This window comes from Globicephala melas, chromosome 3 (assembly GCF_963455315.2).
Source record: "Globicephala melas chromosome 3, mGloMel1.2, whole genome shotgun sequence".
Classification (NCBI taxonomy): Eukaryota; Metazoa; Chordata; class Mammalia; order Artiodactyla; family Delphinidae; genus Globicephala; species Globicephala melas.
The window spans coordinates 69,345,752-69,368,283 of record NC_083316.1 but is presented as its reverse complement, the minus strand read 5'-3'; the positions used below and the strand labels follow the sequence as shown (position 1 = coordinate 69,368,283).

Here is a 22,532-nt window from a genome sequence, read left to right as displayed (position 1 = left end):
GCCTCATCCACCAGACGGCACACAGCAGAAGCAAGAAGAACTACAATCCTGCAGCCTGTGGAAAAAAAAACCATATTCACAGAAAGATAGACAAGATGAAAAGGCAGAGGGCTATGTACCAGATGAAGGAAGAAGATAAAACCCCAGAAAAACAACTAAATGAAGTGGATATAGACAACCTTCCAGAAAAAGAATTCAGAATAATGATACTGAAGATGATCCAGGACCTCGGAAAAAGAATGGAGGCAAAGATCGAGAAGATGCAAGAAATGTTTAACAAAGATCTAGAAGAATTAAAGAACAAACAAACAGAGATGAACAATACAATAACTGAAATGAAAAATACACTGGAAGGAATCAATAACAGAAAAACTGAGGCAGAAGAACGGATAGGTGACCTGGAAGACAGAATGGTGGAATTCACTGCTGCAGAACAGAATAAAGAAAAAAGAATGAAAAAACGTGAAGACAGCCTTAGAGACCTCTGGGTCTCTTAAACATAATGGCATTCACATTATAGGGGTCCCAAAAGGAGAAGAGAGAGAGAAACAACCCAAGAAAATATTCGAAGAGATTATAGTTGAAAACTTCCCTAACATGGGAAGGAAATAGCCACCCAAGTCCACGAAGCGCAAAGAGTCCCATACAGGATAAACCCAAGGAGAAACACGCTGAGACACATAGTGATCAAATTGGCAAAAATTAAGAAAAAGAAAACTTATTGAAAGCAGCAAGGAAAAAATAACATATAAGGGAACTCCCATAAGGTTAACAGCTGATTTCTCAGCAGAAACTCTACAAGACAGAAGGGAGTGGTATGACATATTTAAAGTGATGAAAGGGAATCACCTACAGCCAAGATTACTCTACCTGGCAAGGATCTCATTCAGATTCGATGGAGAAATCAAAAGCTTTACAGACAAGGAAAAGCTAAGAGAATTCAGCACCACCAAACCAGCTCTACAACAAATGCTAAAGGAACTTCTCTAAGTGGGAAACACAAGAGAAGAAAAGGACCTAGAAAAACAAACCCAAAACAATTAAGAAAATGGTAATAGGAACATACATATCAATAATTACCTTAAAGGTGAATGGATTAAATGCTCCAATGAAAAGACACAGGCTTACTGAATGGATACAGAAACAAGACCTATATATATGCTGTCTACAAGAGACCCACCTCAGACCTAGGGACACATACAAACTGAAAGTGAGGGGATGGGAAAAGATATTCCATGTAGATGGAAATCAAAAGAAAGCTGGAGTAGCAATACTCATATCAGATAAAATAGATTTTAAAATAAAGAATGTTACAAGAGACAAGGAAGGACACTACATAATGATCAAGGGATCAATCCAAGAAGGAGATATAACAATTATAAACATATATGCTGGGCTTCCCTGGTGGCGCAGTGGTTGAGAGTCCGCCTGCCGATGCAGGGGACACGGGTTCGTGCCCCGGTTTGGGAAGATCCCACATGCCGCGGAGCGGCTGGGCCCGTGAGCCATGGCCACTCAGCCTGCGCGTCCAGAGCCTCTGCTCCGCAACGGGAGAGGCCACAACAGTGAGAGGCCCGCATACCGCAAAAAACAAAAAAAACAAAAAAAAACATATATGCTCCCAACATAGGAGCACTTCAATACATAAGGCAACTGCTAACAGCTATGAAAGAGGAAATTGACAGTAACACAATAATAGTGGGGGACTTTAACACCTCACTTACACCAATGGACAGATCATCCAAAATGAAAATAAATAAGGAAACACAAGCTTTAAATGACACAGTAGACCAGATACATTTAATTGATATTTATAGGACATTCCTGTCAAAAACAGCAGATTATACTTTCTCCTCAAGTTCACACGGAACATTCTCCAGGATAGATCACACCTTGGGTCACAAATCAAGCCTTAGTAAATTTAAGAAAATTGAAATCATATCAAGCATCTTTTCTGACCACAACACTATGAGATTAGAAATCAATTACAGGGAAAAAAACATAAAAAACACAAACACATGGAGGATAAACAATACGTTACTAAATAACCAAGAGATCACTGAAGAAATCAAAGAGGAAATCAAAAAATACCTAGAGACAAATGACAATGAAAACACGACGATCCAAAACCTATGGGATGCAGCAAAACCAGTTCTAAGAGGGAAGTTTATAGCTATACAAGCCTACCTCAAGAAATAAGAAAAATCTCAAATAAACAATCTAACCTTAAACCTGAAGGAACTGGAGAAAGAAGAAAAAACAAAACCCAAAGTTAGCAGAAGGAAAGAAATCATAAAGATCAGAGCAGAAATAAATGAAATAGAAACAAAGAAAACAATAGCAAAGATCAATAAAACTAAAAGCTGGTCCTTTGAGAAGATAAACAAAATGCATAAACCATTAGCCAAACTCATCAAGAAAAAGAGGGAGAGGGCTCTAATCAATAAAAGTAGAAATGAAAAAGGAGAAGTTACAGCAGACACCGCAGAAATACAAAGCATCCTAAGAGACTACCACAAGCAACTGTATGCCAATAAAATGGACAACCGGGAAGAAATGGACAAATTCTTAGAAAGGTATAAACTTCTAAGACTGAACCAGGAAGAAATAGGAAATATGAACAGACAAATCAGAAGTAATGAAATTGAAACTGTGATTAAAAATCTTCCAACAAACAAAAGTCCAGGACCAGATGGCTTCACAGGTGAATTCTATCAAACATTTAGAGAAGAGCTAACACCCATCCTTCTCAAACTCTTCCAAAATATAGCAGAGGGAGGAACACTCCCAAACTCATTCTACGAGGTCACCATCACCCTGATACCCAAACCAGACAAAGATACTACAAAAAAACAAAATTACAGACCAATATCACTGATGAATATAGATGCAAAAATCCTCAACAAAATACTAGCAAACAGAATCCAACAACATATAAAAAGGATCATACACCATGATCAAGTGGGATTTATCCCAGGGATGCAAGCCTTCTTCAATATATGCAAATCAATCAGTGTGATACACCATATTAACAAATTGAAGAATAAAAGTCATATGATCATCTCAATAGATGCAGAAATAGCTTTTGACAAAATTCAACACCAATTTATGAGAAAAACTTTCCAGAAAGTGGGCATAGAGGGAACCTACCTCAACATGATAAAGGCCATATATGACAAACCCACAGCAAACATCATTCTCAATGGTGAAAAACTGAAAGCATTTCCTCTAAGATCAGGAACAAGATAGGGATGTCCACTTTCACCACTATTATTCAACATAGTTTTGGAAGTCCTGGCCATGGCAATCAGAGAAGAAAAAGAAATAAAAGGAATACAAATTGGAAAAGAAGAAGTAAAACTGTCACTGTTTGCAGGTGACATGATACTATACATACAGAATCCTAAAGATGCCAACAGAAAACTACTATAGCTAATCAATGAATTTGGTGAGGTTGCAGGATACAAAATTAATGCACAGAAATGTCTTGCATTCCTATACACTAATGATGAAAAATCTGAAAGAGAAATTAAGGAAACACTCACATTTACCATTGCAACAAAAAAGAATAAAATACCTAGGAATAAACCTACATAGGGAGACAGAAGACCTGTATGCAGAAAACTATAAGACAGTGATGAAAGAAATTAAAGATGATACAAACAGATCTCAGATATATCATGTTCTTGGATTGGAAGAATCAACATTGTGAAAATGACTGTCCTACCCAAAGCAATCTACAGATTCAACACAATCCCTATCAAATTACCAATGGCATATTTTACAGAACTAAAACAAAAAAAATCTTAAAATTTGTATGGAGACACAAAAGACCCCAAATAGCCAAAACGGTCTTGAGGGGAAAAAACAGAGCTGGAGGAATCAGACTCCCTGACTTCAGACTATACTACAAAGCTACAGTAATCAAGATAATATGGTACTGGCACAAAAACAGAAACTTAGATCAATGGAAGAACGTAGAAAGCCCAGAGATAACCCATGCACCTATGGTCAACTAATCTATGACAGAGGAGGCAAGGATATACAATGGAGAAAAGACAGTCTCTTCAGTAAGTGGTGCTGGGAAAACTGGACAGCTACATGTAAAAGAATAAAAGTAGACCTCTCCCAAACACCATACAGAAAAATAAACTCAAAATGGATCAGAGACCTAAATGTAAGACTGGACACTATAAAACTCTTAGAGGAAAATATAGGAAGAACACTATTTGACATAAATCATAGCAAGATCTTTTTTTACCCACCTCCTAGAGTAATGGACATAAAAACAAAAATAAACAAATGGGGCCTACTGAAACTTAAAAGCTTTTGCACAGCAAAGGAAACTACAAACAAGATGAAAAGACAACCCTCAGAATGGGAGAAAATATTTGCAAATGAATCAATGGATAAATGATTAAACTCCAAGATACTATTGAGCTCATCCAGCTCAATAGTAAAAAAACAAACAACCCAATCCAAAAATGGGCAGAAGACCTAAATAGACATTTCTCCAAAGAAGACATACAGATGGCCAAGAAGCACATGAAAAGCTGCTCAACATCACTAATTATTAGAGAAATGCAAATCAAAACTACAATGAGGTATCACCTCACACCAGTTAGAAGGGGCATCATCAGAAAATCTACAAACAACAAATGCTGGAGAGGGTGTGGAGAAAAGGAAACCCTCTTGCACTGTTGGTGGGAATGTAAACTGACACAGCCACTATGGAGAACTGTATGGAGGTTTCCTAAGAAACTAAAAAAAGAATTACCATATGACCCAGCAATCCCACTACTGGGCATATACCCAGAGAAAACCATAATTCAAAAAGACACATGCACCCCAATGTTCATTGCAGCACTGTCTACAATAGCCAGGTCATGGAAACAACCTAAATGCCCATCGACAGACAAATGGATAAAGAAGATGTGGTACATATATACAATGGAATATTACTCAGCCATAAAAAGGAATGAAATTGGGTCATTTGTAGAGACGTGGATGAATCTAGAGAGTGTCATACAGAGTGAAGTAAGTCAGAAAGAGAAAAACGAGTATCGTATATTAACGCATATATGTGGAACCTAGAAACATGGTACAGATGAACTGGTTTGCGAGGCAGAAATTGAGACACAGATGCAGAGAACAAACGTATCGACACAAGGTGGGGCAGGCAGTGCGGGGTGGTGGTGGTGGTGGGATGAATTGGGAGTTTGGGATTGACATGTATACACTAACATGTATAAAATGGATAACTAATATGAATCTGCTGTATAAAAAAATAATAAAGGTAATGGGGATGAAAGATGAAGGTAGTCAAAAGGTACAAAATTCCAGACAACTAAGTGCTTGGGATAATAAATATACATTTATCAACATGATAAATATAATGAACACTGCTGTATGTTACATATGAAAGTTGTTGAGAGTAAATCCTGAGAGTTCATATCACACACACAAAATTTTTTTGTTTCTTTAATTTTGTATCTACATGATATGATGGATGTTCACTACCTTATTGTGATAATCGTTTCATGATGTATGTAAGTCAAATCATGATGCTGTACGCCTTAAACTTTTACAGTGCTTGTGTCAATTATCTCTGAACAAAACTGGAAGAAAAAAAAAAGTAATGGGGATGGAGGCGGGGGTTAGGTAGGAATTGGCCATGAATTGATATTGTTGAAATACATTTCTCTCTATTCTTTATGTTTGAACTTTTCCATAAATAAAATAGAGTAGAGAGAAACACTTGCTGCTTTTTAGTTGGAAAGAAATGGAGATAAGTAAGGCACCATATTCTAAGTCCACAGTCTGCTTTCCACTGTAGAAATAGCACAAAAAGTAAACTTATGCTCAATAGGCTGAACAAGGGAAGGTCACTCAGGCAGACTGAAAATGCAGCATCCAGCTTGCTCACTTTAAGAAGAAGAAATCATGTATGAGCCTTAATGTCAGGACATCAGCAACAACTTTATTCTGTAGATGGTTAATTCAGCTACAATTTCTTCTACATTTCCTCAGATATGGTCAGTGCTTATTTTCATAGACTAAGATTTGTTAAAGGCTTAAAAAAAAATAGTTATACCAGGAACACCAGGTTTTCATATTTGTCTTCCTAAATGAACTATGACACTCAGCAATTTTACTCTTATGCCTGTGGAAATCATATTCTGCCATCTCTCAAATGCCCATTTTTATTTCCCTTTACATGAAACTAAAGGAGTTGTCAAATGACTTTCAGAAAAACAAAATAAAAAGAATTGACAGGGTATACGTAACTGTCATGGTTCTAAGATTTTATACATACATTTATTTATCTAAATCACTTCTGTTCCTGTCTTTCTGTTTTTCCTTTTAAATTATTCTTTCCAATTATACAATCTTAGGGTTCTCACAATCCACTGGACTCATAACTTGCCATGTCCTTCCTTAACATCATCACATTTTCTCCTTCTTTCTCTTTTTCTCAGCCAATTTACTAGACTAAATCACTGACATATGTTTAAGGAGTGTCTGGATCTCCAAAGTTATTAACTACAAATGGTATAAGTTTGAGAAGGAATTCAAATAACTCTGGCAAAGTCTACCCTCAACTGCACCCACCCAAATTAAACAAAAAAGAAGAATAAGTGCTCTCTTTCTTAAGCCTTTAAAAATATTTTCATTGAAAGCAAAGTTGGAAATATTCTGCCCCCTTTGTCCTGTGTGACCTTTTCAACTCTCTGTATCATCATCTTTATCTCCTTTTTTGTTTGTTTTTAGAAAAACAATTTGATGTGGGTAAATCCACCTTTCTAACCCCACGTATGATGCATAGGTATGGCTAAATGAGACAAATTTCAAAACCAGTAAAGGCTTTTGTAATCAATGTAAACTTTGTATCTCAAATGCAATTTTGAAAGCACTAATAGTTTAAAAAAAATCTCTGAAGTGTTAATAATAGCTTATTGTAAGGTGTAAGGCTCCCTTGGGGGTCAATAATAAAGATGGGAATCTCAAGAAAACCCTAAAACTACTATATATAGTGGCTTCAGAGATGGAAATAGGGGGAGAAGGATTGGCTAGTTATCAACAGAAGCAGAAGGAAAAAGGCACAGAAAAAGGATAGACAGGGACACAGTGTCAGAACGATAAAGAACGATACACATGCACTGTTTCTAGTTTTCCTACCATGTTTCAGTCTCTCTCAGGTCAAGAATTTAGGTAGCGCTCCAGACACACTCTTCCTTAAAAGAGCCAGGAATGCTTCTGCCTTAGGATCTTGGCTGTTTCATCTGCCCCAAGATCATCCCCACATGATTACGTAGCCCTACTCCCTCAACTGTTTCAAGTCTTTGCTCAAATGTCACCTTCTCGCTGGGGCCTCCTCTGAACATCCTATTTAAAAGTTGACCTCCTCCAGAGTGCTTTCCTAACTTCTGATTATCTCTTGTGGATTGTTTAGGTTAGCCTCCACATGCCCTCAATGTACTTCCCTTTTGGATAGCCCTGTCTGTCGTGTCTCCTTTAAATCTTGTCGGAAAGGGGCGGAGCTAGGGCCGAGGCTCACAAAAAAGGAGGAGCGTGTCGGTTGGCTACGCCCATTTGATTCGCGGGCCGTGGTCAGAGACCCCGCGAGACTTTCTCCTAATCCGCTCCGGAAACGCGATTGCGGACGGAATTACCACGTGACCTTGACGTCGCGCCCGCGCCGACCGGCCTGAATCCTTGGGCTTCCGCGGGATCCTGGTGGTGGTTTAGCCGCTTTACGTTCCGGTTTTGTGCCGTTGGCGGTCTTCTCTGCAGACTCCCTGGGCCTTGCCTCCGACTTCACCATGTACCACAACAGTAGCCAGAAGCGGCACTGGACTTTTGCTAGTGAGGAGCAGCTGGCGCGATTGCGGGCCGACGCCAACCGCAAATTCAAATGCAAAGCTGTGGCGAACGGGAAGGTGAGGGCTCCGGCTGCCGCCCTTCTCCCTCGAGCTCTATAAACTCTTGCCCGTCCCTCTCCCCCGGGACTTCCCGCGCACCTCCCTCCCACCTCCTGTGCGCGGCGTGCGTTTATCTGTTTAATAAACAGTGAGCACCTTGCTAGGTGCAGTGGGTACGGAGACGGACAAGGCCATCCATCCCCGTAATCGAGTGGCAGACAAATAACCAGTAACATGGCGAAGAAGACTTTGTAGCATGCTAATGTAGTGGGGGAGGCTTTTCTTAGTGCCTGTTGTGGAGATGATGGGGAGAGGACTTTCCCGGTGGACAGAGCCACAGGTGCAAAGTAGGAGGCCAGAAGTTTCAGGGTTGGTTGCCGGAATGCTCATGATTGTGTGTGGCGGAAGCTGAGTATTTGTGTATGAAAGGTTGGAGAAGGTAAGCAGGGAACTTGTAAGCGGAGGTAAATAGTTTGAACTTTGTGATGGAGGAATAGGGAAACCTTTGAAAAATTTTAGATGGGAAATAAACCTTATCAGAGTCTGTCCTAGAAAGAGCTTTATGGGAAGGAATGGATCGACTGGATGGGGGCAGGGTGGAGGCAGGGGCATGAGAGACGGTTAGCACAAACCAATTGACCACAGATGGTTTGCACTATGTGGTCTGTCAACCACGTCCTTCCTGTTTTACTTTTACCTGGAAGTCTCGTCTGTTTCATATCACTTTATTTTTGTGCTGCACAAAGTAGTGCATATTGTGCTAAATTCTAAGTATTTAGCAAGTGTTAGCTCATATAATCCTCCTAACTACCCCATGAGGTAGATACTATTATTATCCTTGCATTACATCTTAGGAAACTACAGAGAGGTTGAATAACTTTCAGGCTATATTGCTGGTAAGTGGCAGAGCCAAGATTTGAAACCATGGAATCTAGTTTCAGCATTCCTTCTGTAAACCACAGTGCCATGCTGTCTCAAAATTAGCACCTGTGTTAATTTCCTAGGAAACTAGGAAAAATAACTCCATAAAAAAATTACCACAAACTGGGTGGCTTAAAACAACAGAAATTTATTGTTTCACAGTTCTGGAGGCTAGAAGTCTGAGATCAAGGTGTTGGCCGAGTGGTGCTCTGTGCAGCTTCTTTTCCTCTTCCAGCTGCTGGTAACTCCAGGTGTTCCTTTGCTTGTGGCAACTAACTCCGGTCTCTAGCTCCATCTTTACATAGTGTTCTCCCTGTGTTTCTGTCTCTTCACATGTTCTTCTTATAAAGCTACCAGTCATATTGGATTAGGAGCCCATTCTACTTCAGTAGGACCTCATCTTAACTAATTACATCTGCAGAGACCTTATTTCCTCCCATTCTGAGTACTGGGGGTTAGGACTCAACATACCTTTTTTGGTAGTCCGTAATTAAACCAATAACAGCACCAAATAGATATTTGTTGTAAAATTGTAGTATTTATCAACCGTGTAGTGTATTCTGTAGAGATTTTATAAAGATGGAGAAGAGTTAATGTGTTAAGGGTCAAAATTATCCTTGAGGCACTTGTTGATTTTTACCTCAACCTGTGTGACTTAATAACTGACTGAGAAAGGGATATTGTCCAACCATTGACAATGTGTATCTTCTTTTTGATTTATAAATAGTGACATCAAATCTGTGAACATATGCACACACTCCTCATGATTGCTTATACATTAGTGAAGCAAATATTCAGCCGACATTCCGAGAAATTATGCAATTACAGTATAGTTTTAGTTTATTAAATGTTTTCTTAAAAGCTATTTTGTGTAATATTAGCAATTCTATAAAGAGAAAATGAGGTGTGGTATATTTCCCTTTGGTTGGAGATATAAACTTAATCTAGAAAGAGAAAAAATATTAAGATTATCTAATTAAATTTTTGTTGTAACTTCTGACCCAAAGGTTCTTCCAAATGACCCAGTCTTTCTTGAGCCTCCTGAAGAAATGACGCTCTGCAAGTATTATGAGAAAAGATTATTGGAATTCTGTTCGGTGTTTAAGCCAGCAATGCCAAGGTCTGTTGTGGTAAGTTACAGTGATGAAGTATAATGTCCTTTAGCTAACTTACGAAATCTGTCTTCTTATAAATATTTAAATCAATTTTCTATCCACTTAAAAATGCACCTGAGTTATATATTTATATAAATATATAATTTATGTATTTAAGTTTTGTCACATATTTTTCAATAAAGGCATTAAATTATGAATTCCTATGTTGTATCTTACACAGTGTTTCAAGAATCATTCCATATCTAAAGAATTTTGAGGTCGGCTAGATAGGTCATGACATACTCATTTTATATAGAAAGAAAAAATCAAATTACTTTCCCTCTAGGTTCTCATGTGGTTGTTTCAGATGTGTGGTTCTGAGGACCCTATTTCTGTGTGTGTGTGTGTGTGTGTGTGTGTGTACTGTGGTGCGGTAATGGTGAGGAGAAACAGGTAGTTAGAACTTTTTGGCTATATGGATTTGTGTATGCTGTCCCTGTAATTGTTCCTATTGTGTGTGTTTTGTTGTTTTAATTGCAGTATATTTGATTTGCAGTGTTGTATTAGTTTCAGGTGTACAGCAAAGTGATTTAGTCACACATATACATATATCCTTTTTAACATTCTTTTCCCATATAGGTTGTTACAGAGTACTGAGTAGAGTTCCCTGTGTTATACAGTAGGTCCTTGTTGATTATTTTATATACAGTAGCATGTATATGTTAATCCTAACCTCTTAATTTATCCCTCACCCCCCACCTTTCCCCTTAGGTAACCATAAGTTTGTTTTCTAAGTCTGTAAGTCTATTTCTGTTTTGTAAATAAGTTCATTTGCATCATTTTTTTAGATTCCACATATAAGTGATATCATGATATTTGTCTTTCTCTGACCTACTTCACTTAGTACGATAATCTCTAAGTCCATCCATGTTGCTGCAAATGGCATTATTTTGTTCTTTTTTGTGGCTGAGTAGAATTCCATGGTATATATGTACCACATCTTTATCCATTCATCTTTCAGTGGACATTTAGGTTGTTTCCATGTCTTGGCTATTGTGAATAGTGCTGCTGTGAACATAGGGGTGCATGTATCTTTTTGAATTGTAGTTTTGTCCAGGTGTATACCCAGGAGTGGGATTGCTGGATCATATGGTAGCTCCATTTTTAGTTAGTTTTTTTTTTTTTTTTTTTAAAGAGGAGAGTCTTATAACACAGCGGTCCCCAACCTTTTTTTTTTTAAGATGTTGGGGGTAGGAGTTTATTAATTAATTAATTAATTTTTGCTGTGTTGGGTCTTCGTTTCTGTGCGAGGGCTTTCTCTAGTTGTGGCAAGCGGGGGCCACTCTTCATCGCAGTGCACGGGCCTCTCACTGTCGCGGCCTCTCCTGTTGTGGAGCACAGGCTCCAGATGCACAGGCTCAGTAGTTGTGGCTCACGGGCCTAGTTGCTCCGCGGCACGTGGGATCCTCCCAGACCAGGGCTCAAACCCGTGTCCCCAGCATTAGCAGGCAGATTCTCAACCACTGCACCACCAGGGAAGCCCCCAGTTTTAGTTTTTTAAGGAAACTGCATGCTGTTCTCCACAGTGGCTGTACCAATTTACATTCCCACCAACAGTGTAGGAGGGTTCCCTTCTCTCCACACCCTCTCCAGCATTTATTGTTTGTGGATTTTTTGATGATGGCCATTCTGAGCTGTGTGAGGTGATACCTCGTTGTAGTTTTGATTTACATTTCTCTAATAATTAGCAATGTCAAGGATCTTTTCATGTGCTTTTTGGCCATCTGTATGTGTTCTTTGGAGAAATGTCTATTTAGATCTTCTGCCCATTTTTTGATTGGGTTGTCAGTTTTTTGGATATTGAGCTGCACAAGCTGTTTGTATATTTCAGAGATTAATCCCTTGTTGGTTGCTTCGTTTGCAAATATTTTCTCCCATTCTGATGGTTGTCTTCTCGTTTGTGGTTTCCTTTGCTGTGCAAAAAGCTTTTCAAGTTTAATTAGGTCCTATTTGTTTATTTTGTTTTGATTTTCATTACTCTGGGAGGTGGGTCAAAAAAGAAATTGCTGTGATTTACATCAAAGACTGTTTTGCCTGTTTTCCTCTAAGAGTTTTATAGTGTCTGGTCTCACATTTAGGTCTTTAATCCGTTTTGAGTTTATTTTTGTGTATGGTGTTAGTGTTCTAAATTTCATTCTTGTACATGTAGCTGTCCAGTTTTCCCAGGACCACTATTGAAGAGACTGTCTTTTCTCCATTGTATAGTCTTTCCTCCTTTGTCGTAGATTAACTGACCATAGGTGTGTGGGTTTATTTCTGGGCTTTCTATGCTGTTCCATTGATCTATGTGTCTGTTAGTGTGCCAGTACCATACTGTTTTGATTACTGTAGCTTTATAGTATAGTCTGAAGTCAGGGAGCATGATTCCTTCAGCTCCATTTTTCTTAAGATTGCTTTGGCTGTTTGGGGTCTTCAAAAACTGCCATTTCAGGTCTGCAAAAACTGCCATTGGTAATTTGATAGGGATTGCATTGAATCTGTAGATTACTCTGGGTAGTACAGTAAGTCCGCTACATATGAACCTTCAAGTTGTAAACTTTCAAAGATGCAAACGTGCGTTTACATGTCCAATCACATTAAGTTAGTTCACATGTCTGGCATACATTGTCATATGTGTGCATCCTCTACAAGTGGTTGTGCTTTTGTGTACTTTACAGTACAGTACTGTATAGAGTACAGTGGTACAGTATCTTTATTTCAAACCCAGGATGTCCAGAAGCAAGCGAAAAAGCAGTGGAGATGTAACTGGTACTACTGTACTTTTCAAGGCACTGTACTGTAAGATTAAAAATTTTTTATTTTTTGTTTGTTTTTTATGTATTATTTGTGTGAAAAGTATTATAAATCTATTACAGTATAGTACTTATATAGTTTCCCAATCGTGTTAGTTGGGTACCTAGGCTAACTTAATTGGACTTATGAACAAATTGGACTTACGAACGCCCTCTGAATGGAACTCATTCAGATGTAGGGGACTTAACTGTGCAGTCATTTTGACAATACTGATTCTTCCAATCTAGGAACATGGTGTATCTTTCCATCTGTTTGTGTCATCTTCAATTTCTTTCATCAGTGTCTTATAGTTTTCAGAGTTCAGGTCTTTTGCCTCCTTAGGTAGGTTTCTTCATAGGTATTTTATTCTTTTTCGTGTGATGGTAAATGGGATTGTTTTCTTAATATCTCTCTGATCTTTCATTGTTAGTGTATAGAAATGCAAGAGATTTCTGTATATTAATTTTGTATCCTGCAACTTTACCAGTTTAATTGATGAGCTCTAGTAGTTTTCTGGTAGCATCTTTAGGATTTCCTTAGTATCATGTCATCTGCAAACAGTGACAGTTTTACTACTTTTCCAATTTGAATTCCTTTTGTTTCTTTTTCTTCTCTGATTGCCGTGGCTAAAACTTCCAAAACTATGTTCAGAAACAGTGTCGAAGGTGGACATCCTTGTCTTGTTCCTGATCATAGAGGAAATGCTTTCAGCATTTACTTTTTAACATCCTCTATGATGTTAGCTGTACGTTTGTCATTTATGGCCTTAACTATGTTGAAGTATGTTCCCTTTATGCCCACTTTCTGGAGAGTATTTATCATGAATGGGTGTTAGATTTTCTCAAGCTTTTTCTGCATCTATTGAGATGATCATATAGTTTTTATTCTTCAATTTGTTAATATGGTGTATCACACTAATTAATTTGCAGATATGGAAAAATCCTTGCATCCTAAGATAAATCCCACTTGATGATGGTGTATGATCTTTTTAATATATTGTTGGATTCAGTTTGCTAGTATTTTGTTGAGGGTTTTTGAGTCTATGTTCATCAGTGATACTGGCCTGTAATTTTCTTTTGTGGTATCTTTGTCTACTTGTGGTATCAGGGTGATGGTGGCCTCATAGAATGGGTTTGGGAGTGTTTCTTCCTCTGCAATTTTTTGAAATATTTCTGAAGGATAGGTGTTAACTCTTCTCTAAGTGTTTGATAGAATTTGCCCGTGAAGCCATCCTGTCCTGGACTTTTGTTTGTTGGGAGTTTTTTAACCACAGTTTTAATTTCAGTGCTTGTGATTGGTCTATTCATATTTTCCTTTTCTTCCTGGTTCAGTTTTGCTTGATTTTACTGTGTAAAGAATTTGTCCATTTCTTCTGGGTTGTCCATTTTATTGGCATATAGTTGCTTGTAGTCTTTTCTTATGATCCTTTGTATTTCTGTGGTGTCCATTCTAACTTCTCCTTTTTCATTTCTAATTTTATTGATTTGAGCCCTTTCCCTTTTTTTCTTGATGAGTCTGGCTAAAGGTTTATCAGTTTTGTTTATCTTTTCAAAGAACCAGTTTTTAGTTTCATTGATCTTTTGTTTTCTTCATCTCTATTTCATTTATTTCTGTTCTGATCTTTATGATATCTTTCCTTCTGATAACTTTGGGTTTTGTTTGTTCTTTCTCTGGTTGCTTTAGGTGTAAGGCTAGGTTGTTTATTTGAGATTTTTCTTATTTCCTGAGGTAAGATTGTATTGCTATAAACTTCCCTCCTAGAACTGTTTTTCCTGTGTCCCATAGGTTTTGGATCGTCATGCTTTCGTTTTCATTTGTCTCTAGGAATTTGATTTCCTCTTTGATTTCTTCAGTGATCCATTGGTTGTTTAGTAGCATATTGTTTAGCCTCCAGGTGTTTGTGTTTTTTACAGTTTTTTTCTTGTGGTTGATTTCTAATCACAGCATTGTGGTTGGAAAAGATGCTTGACATGATTTCAGTTTTCTTAAATTTATCTAGACTTGCTTTATGTCCCATCATGTGATCTATCCTGGAGAATGTTCTGTGTGCACTTGAGAAGAATGTGTATTCTGCTTTCAGGTGGAATGCTCTAGAAATATCAATTAAGTCCATCCGGTCTAATGTGTCATTTAAGGCCTGTGTTTCCTTATCGATTTTGTTTGGATGATCTGTCCATTGGTATAAGTGGGGTGTTAAAATCCCCCACAATTTCTCCTTTTCTGGCTGTTAGCATTTGCCTTATCTATTGAGGTGCTCCTGTGCTGGGTGCATATATATTTACAATTGTCATATCTTTTTCTTGGATTGATCCCTTTATCATTATGTAGTGGTCTTTTTTGAATCTTGCAACAGTCTTTATTTTAAAGTCTGTTTTGTCTGAGTCTCGCTACTCCAGCTTTCTTTTGATTTCCATTTGCATGGAATATCTTTTCCCATCCCCTCACTTTCAGTCTGTATGTGTCCCTATGTCTGAAGTGGGTCTCTTGTAGACAGCATATATATGGGTCTTGTTTTTGTGTCCATTCAGCCAGTGTGTGTCTTTTGGTTGGAGCGTTTAATCCATTTACATTCAAGGTAATTACTAATATGTATGTTCTTATTGCCATTTTGTTATTGTTTTGGGATTTTTTTTAAGCTGTGTACTCTTAGATGGAGTTTAAATATTTTTTTAAATTAATTATTTATTTTTGGCTGCATTGGGTCTTCGCTGCTATGTGCCAGCTTTCTCTAGTTGCAGCAAGCGAGAGCTACTCTTGTTGCGGTGCATGGGCTTCTCATTGTGGTGGCTTCTCTTGTTGCGGAGCACGGGCTGTAGGCACACGGGCTTCAGTAGTTGTGGCACACGGGCTCAGTAGTTGTGGTTTGCGGGCTCTAGAGCGCAGGCTCAGTAGTTGTGGTGCACGGGCTTAGTTCCTCTGTGGCATGTGGGATCTTCCCGGACCAAGGATTGAACCCGTGTCCCCTGCACTGGCAGGCAGATTCCTAACCACTGCACCACCAGGGAAGTCCCTGGGATTGTTTTTATAGGTCTTTTTTCTTCCCTTCCTCTTTTGTTCTCCTCTCTTGTGATTTTTATGACTACCTTTACTGTTGTGTTTGGATTGCTTTTTCTATTGTAGATTTTTGGTTTGTGGTTACCATGAAGATTTGGTATAGTAGTCTACACACACACACACACACACACACACACACACACACACACAAGACACACACACACACACACACACACACACACACAAGATTAAGTTCCTGGTCTGTTAATTTCAAATGCATTTCCAATATCCTTCATTTGTATTCTTCTCACAATTGCTACTTTTGATTTATGTGTGGATGATTTCCTACCTTTATGTTTGCTTTTACCAGTGAGCTGTCCCATTTGTAATTTTCTTGTTTCTAGTTGTGGCCTTTTCTTTTCCGATAGAAAAGGCATTCTTTTGGCATTTTTTGGAAAGCTGGTTTGGTGGTGCTGAATTCTTGTAGCTTTTTCTTGCCTGTAAAGCTTTTGATTTCTCTGTCGAATCTGAACGAGAGCCTTGCTGGGTAGAGTATTTTTGGTTGTATGTTTTTCCCTTTCATCACTTTAAATGTATCGTGGCACTCCTTTCTGTCCTGTAGAATCTCTGCTGAAAAATCAGATGATGACCTTATGGGGATTCCCTTGTATGTTATTTGTTGCTTTTTCCCCCTTGTTGCTTTTAATATTTTCTCTGTCTTTAATTTTTGTCAGTTTGATTAGTATGTGTCTCATTGTGTTCCTCCTTGGGTTTATCCTCTGTGCTTCCTGGACTTGGGTGACTGTTTCCTTTCCCATTTTAGGGAAGTTTTCAGCTATAATCTCTTCAAGTATTTTCTCAGGCCCTTTCTCTGTCTCTCCTTCTGGAACCCCTATAATGCGAATGTTGGTGGACTTAAATGTTGTCCCAGAGGTCTCTTAAACTGTCCTCATTTCTTTTCATTCTTTTTTCTTTAATCTGTTCTGTGTCAGTGATTTCCACCATTCTGTCTTCCAGCTCACTAATCCACTTTTCTGCCTTATTTATTTTGCTATCGATTCCTTCTAATGTATTTTTCATTTGAGTTAAGGTATTGTTCATCTGTTTGTTTGTTCTTTACATTTTCTGGCTCTTTGTTAAACATTTCTTGTGTCTTGTGTGCCTCCATTTTTTTTCCGATCTTGGATCATCTTTACCGCATTACTCTGACTTTTTTTTCAGGTAGATTACCTGTCTCCACTTCACTTAGTTGTCCAGCTGGGGTATTATTTTGTTCCTTTGCCTGGATTTGTGTATTTTTGTTGATAGAAAATTAAACTGAAATTTAAAAGCTGAAAGATTAAAAAGGGGGAAAGGTGTATAAAATATTTTTCTCTTCACAGATTTGTTGTGAATATCAAATATGAAAGTTTTGTCTTAAGTGAAAGTAGATCATACATTTTAAAGTTATACCAAGTGAATAATTTATGGCCCAGAAAAGAATAAACTCCTAGAAAATATTCTCCATTTTTATAGTTGAAAAAACTGAAGTATATTGAAAATACCAAGTCCAAAAGTATTCATAGTGTTTTCTGTTTTTTACTGGACCTTTATCTAAGAGACCTGATTCATGAAAAATTTTAGATGTGCTTGCTTTCTATTTCCAGATTTGATCTTAGTCTTTTCTGATAAGAAAACAGTAACACAAGGTGGTAGGTTTAAGTGATCTTTTCAGATGAAGAAACTGAATCCTTGAATGAACTTCTTTGTGGAATTTGTCTTTATATAACTTGCTTATTTATAACTGTTTTGGTTTTTGTTTCACATAAAATGACAAAACTAAACTTTTAAAATATTTAAAAAGAAATGTATTTTTTTCTATTCTAAAGTAGATAAATATTTGTTTCATTGGTTCTAGCCAAATGAAATAGTTTTTAAAAAAGTACAAGCAGACCTTGGTTGAAAACAGCCCTGTCCCTTATTAGATTTGTGACCTTGAACAAGTCAGCTAACCTCATTGATATTCAGTTTCTTCTTCTATAGAGATAGCAGTACCTCACCAAGCTGTTATAATTAAAATAAGATGATAGTTTTATACTTGGCACAGAGTGTGGCACATGGGGTGCAGTCAGTAAATGGTAGGTGCTGCTTCTCCTGTTTGGTGTGGCAGCAGGTTAGATCACAGAACCAGAGTGGATTTAGAGAGAAGGCTCATTGCCCTGACCATGTTATTCTGCCAGTATTTTACTAAATGGACTGCTTAAGCTGTGATCATTTGTATAAATTATACAAATATATATAATTGTGTAAACCCCCCCCCCGACATTTTTAAAATTAAGCCAGTGACCATAGGAAGGATAAGCCAGGATAGGTGGGGAAGGACAACAAAGGCTTGGCTGTGGTTTTTCTGTTGTAATTTATCACAATTTATTTTGACTTAAGAAGTAGTAAGTTTTGGGGTTTTTTTAAGGTGACTTTTTCAAAGAAACCTTGGCATAAATAAGTTTTTTTTAAAATTTAACTTGTATGTGTGAATAGGTTCTGATAATATATGTATTTTTAATCTTAGGGTACAGCTTGTATGTATTTCAAGCGCTTTTATCTTAATAACTCAGTAATGGAATATCACCCGCGGATAATAATGTGAGTATAAGTCTAACTTATTGATTTTCATTTAAGAAGACTTTTATACTCTTTGAGCATGTGTGTGTGAAAAAATGACTTCCTAATAAAGGGTAATTTAGACTTTCATTCTATTCTGAACTTAAGATCCCTCCTGATACTCATTAATATACCTGTATATTCTTCCTTCCCTGTAATACTGATGGCATCAGTTTTGGCACTTGTCCAAATTCAAATTCTGTTTTTCTTAAACTGGCTTCCATAATATCCCTTTCTGTTAGCTGAACTTGTCTTCGCCCATTTGCTCTGAGAATCATTTACGGTAACTCCTCTTCCTGTACATCCCATCAGTTTACAAGTCCTATAGTTCCATAGTCATTTCACTTGAACAAAGGTCTGTTTAGTTTCTGCCCTCTGCTAAGCACTGTGCTTATCATTAAAAATAAGAATGAAGTTAGTATGAGACTCATCAAAGAACTTGCTGTCAATCGTGCTGTCCCTGTATATTTTCTCTTTTTCATTTCCATTTCTACCAGTCTAGGTCAGGCCCTTCTTACTTCCAGTCTTTGTTTTTGTGGTAATCTTATTACTACTAATTTCTCACTCTGAAATTTATGTAGTAGCCATGAGAGTTTCATAGGTTTGTTCCTGAGGTAATAATCCCCTATTTAAATGTCCTTGGAGACTTCCACTGATGGCTTTCCATAATGTTTCTTTAACACCTTTCTTCTCAGGCCCATATGTACATATGTGTGTACTATTTTTTTTTCTCTTCCATCTATATTTCATGATGCTGAGTACCCTTATTCTTCAGTTATTTTGTTTTTCCAGATACTTGGGCTGAACTATATAAAACTGGCATTAAGTTACTAATGATTGAATGCTGTGGCACTGTTATACAGTTCAACCTAATTTTTATAGTCTCCGTATGGATAAAAAGATTAAACAGGAAACTCTCTTTTTTTAAATCAATTTCCTTAGTTGTCTAGTATAGTCATTTGTGAATATTAGGCAATTTTAGAACATATTTTAGAAATATTTTGGTATTTCTCGAAGTATATACATATCCTTCCCCTTATTTTTTCCTCTAGGCTCACTTGTGCATTTTTGGCCTGTAAAGTGGATGAATTCAATGTGTCTAGTCCACAGTTTGTTGGAAATCTGCGGGAGAGTCCTCTTGGACAAGAGAAGGCACTCGAACAGATTTTGGAATATGAACTACTACTTATACAGCAACTTAATTTCCACCTTATTGTCCACAATCCTTATAGACCCTTTGAGGGCTTTCTCATTGATTTAAAGGTAATCTTGCTGACTAAAGTAAACTGGTGGAGTAAACTCCTTTGCTATTGTTCTTTAACCAAAATAATCAAAATTTTTTTATAACTAGTAATGATCCTAATTGTTACACAGTTAGCTTGCTAAAATGTGTTTGGCCTGGACTTCTAGGGCAATGGTTCTCAAACTTCAGTGTGCATCAGAATCACATGGAGGGCTTATTAACTGAGAGTGTCAGACTAGTTCTTGAGCTTCTGATCTAGTAGATTTGCAAATACTCGTCCAGGGACCATAATGAGGACAACTGTAATGCTTTTAAAGACTTCAGATAACTCTTCTAACTCAAGTATACTGTCTTGGATCTTCATACATACAAAATTCTTAATTTTAAACTACAAGATTGCTAAGTGACTTCTATTTTTAGGGCATTGTGAACTGAAGTCAATATGTGGGCATCAAAAATAACAGTAAATAAATGTTTTGTCAGAACATTGACAAAAGCAGCTTGTTTTGTTTTGACCCTGAAGAAGGACTTTAGATAGTGTGAGTTAAGTGAACAGAAGTCAAAAACTGGTTCATTCATCTTGAGTGGCCAAATTTGGGTGCCTTCTGTATGTCAAACATGGTGCTTGAGGATGTAGTCAAGAACAAGACAGGAACAGCCTCCCCTTCATAGGCCTTACAGTCTAATGGGAAAGACAATCGTATATTCAGTGTGCTAAGTGTTAACAGAAGGGGAAATGCAGGGTACTTTAGAAGGCGATAGCAGATTGAGAAGGGGAGACAGTTCTGAGAAGGTGTAATTTGAAGTAAAATTCAGAGCAAGAGTAGGGATTGGGTGGTGGAAGAGCATCCCATTCAGAGAGACTCTTCTGGTCAAAGGCCCAGACTTAACAAACCATGGTGTACTAAAGAACCTAAACAGAACTTAGAGGTAAATGGGGAGGACTGCCACGGAGTGCTGCCTGAGTGGAAGGCAGAGTGTAGACTGTGGAGGTAACATTACAGATTTTGAATAGAGCAATGGGATGCCAGTGAAAGGGTCAAGTCTGATGAGTGACGTGATTAGGTTTGCAGCTATAAAAAACATGTTGGCAAACATGCATCAGCCTGCGTCAGATGTTTATTGCACACCTGTATGTGTCAGGCATAACGTGCAGAATGGATTCGAATGGATGAAGGGATACCAGTTGGGATGCTGTTACAGTAATTCAAGCAGAAAGACAGTGGTTGGTTTGACTCATGAAGTGGTAGTGGGTACAGAGAGAGCTTCTTGGGCTTTAGAATCAGTAGAGCTTGAGGAATGATTGCGTACAGAGAGCGAGGACAGTGGAAGAACCCCCAGGTTTCTGGCCTGAGCGTATTGGTGGATGGTGGTACACTTATACAGGAAACAGTGGCACAGGAGAGATTTATTGATGGTGGTGGGGTAGGGATTTGATGAATCTGGTTTGGGACATGATGAATTTCCATTGCTTGCAAGACATTCAGGTTGGTACATATTTGTGTCTGGAGGCCAGAGGAGATGGCTAGGCTGGAGGCATAGATTTGGGCATCACTGCTGCCCCAGGAAGATTTAAAGTGGATTGGCCATAAGGACCATTTAAAGGGTAGCTAGAGAAAAGTAAGAAGCTAGTAAGAAGACTGAAGAATATCCAAAGAGGTAGGACTTTTGGAGAAGTGAAGGGAAGTAGAATACTTTTAGAATATGATCGGGGAAGCTCTCCAATCCTGCACAGAATTCAGGCAAAGTAAAAGTTGACATTTGCTAGATTTAGTGCCAGAAAGGTGACTTGTGATCTTGGTGAAATTAGTCTTCTTGGAGTGTGAAGGAAAAAAACAGATTGGAGCTGGTTGGGGAATAGAAGGTGAGAAAACAAGTGTGTATAACTTGGATTAAACAGCTTGTCTTTGAAGTGGGAAAAGAAGATGGGATGATTGAGAAGATGGGGGAACTGCTAGAAGTAGAAGAAAGGAACAGTTTTTTGTCATGTTTTGTTTTGCATGAGAAACTTTAGAACACTAGTAGAGAAAGCTTAATGGAACGTGTAGCTCAAGTTTTCCTTTGGAGTGGTAGAAGGGCCTGGCATGGGATTTTGAAGCAAGGTAGAAAAACTGGCTATTTCTCTTAACGGAGGGAAAGAGGAAAGCATGGGTGAGGATAACGTTATGTTTGGGGATTTGGCCATAGCAGGAAATACAGTGTCTTTGTTATCAACAGAGATCATTTTCTGAGAGCAGTGGAGTTTCTGAGAATTATCAAAGATATTGAGTCAGGTAGAAAGTGTTTAACATAATCACTGAAAAATGGGAGAATACATTTTCTGTGGAATATTTTAGCTAGGCAGTGTTGAGAGCCTTGTTGAGATCAGTGAACTTGAATTTATAGTAATATTACCAGACCTGTTGGTTGTATTGTTTTCTCTAGCAGCACCCAGAAATCTGGGTATAGTTGCAAAGCAGAAGGTTGGTTGAATTCGACCACTATTGAAGTTTTGCTGGAAATATGTTGGCAGCATACTGGGGCAGGGAATGGAAGAGGGAAATGAGAACCAGTGGACACTGGTGAGTAGAAGCAAGTATAGGGATAAGGAACCAGAGGTCCTGAGGAGGAAGTCAAAGAACAGCTGTGAAGTAACTGAGCAAAGGGAATGCTGGGTCAGAGTAGAATGTTGGATTTGTCATATCAGAGGTCAGGCATTTTGGGATGACAAGACCTGTGTGTGATTGTACAGTTGACTCTGGCTATTTTGTTTCAGAGTATAGAAAAGATTTCTTACTGCTTTGGGACTTGAATGTAGATATCTGAAATATATCTGAGGGTTTAGGATTTAGGGTTCATTTTAAAGGGTAAGAATGGTTAGAAAATAGGGGATCATCCATATTTCTT

General features: G+C 38.0%; 1 protein-coding gene across 5 annotated transcripts in view; it reads left to right on the top strand.

The window, feature by feature from the left end:
• Positions 1-7,656: 7,656 nt before the first annotated feature.
• CCNH (cyclin H) overlaps positions 7,657-22,532 on the top strand; it is a 30,747-nt gene continuing 15,871 nt past the window's right edge. For 2 of the 5 annotated variants that reach the window (XR_009563407.2, XM_060295987.2), the window contains exons 1-4: positions 7,657-7,940; positions 9,851-9,973; positions 18,312-18,385; positions 19,456-19,666. Coding sequence is in view for 3 of the 5 variants with exons in the window: in XM_060295987.2 (XP_060151970.1) it covers positions 7,824-7,940; positions 9,851-9,973; positions 18,312-18,385; positions 19,456-19,666 (525 nt within the window). In the remaining 2 variants the exon portion in view is untranslated. The remainder of the gene's footprint in view (positions 7,941-9,850; positions 9,974-18,311; positions 18,386-19,455; positions 19,667-22,532) is intronic. The other 3 variants (XR_004037326.3, XM_060295988.2, XM_030847197.2) reach the window with 2 other exon arrangements.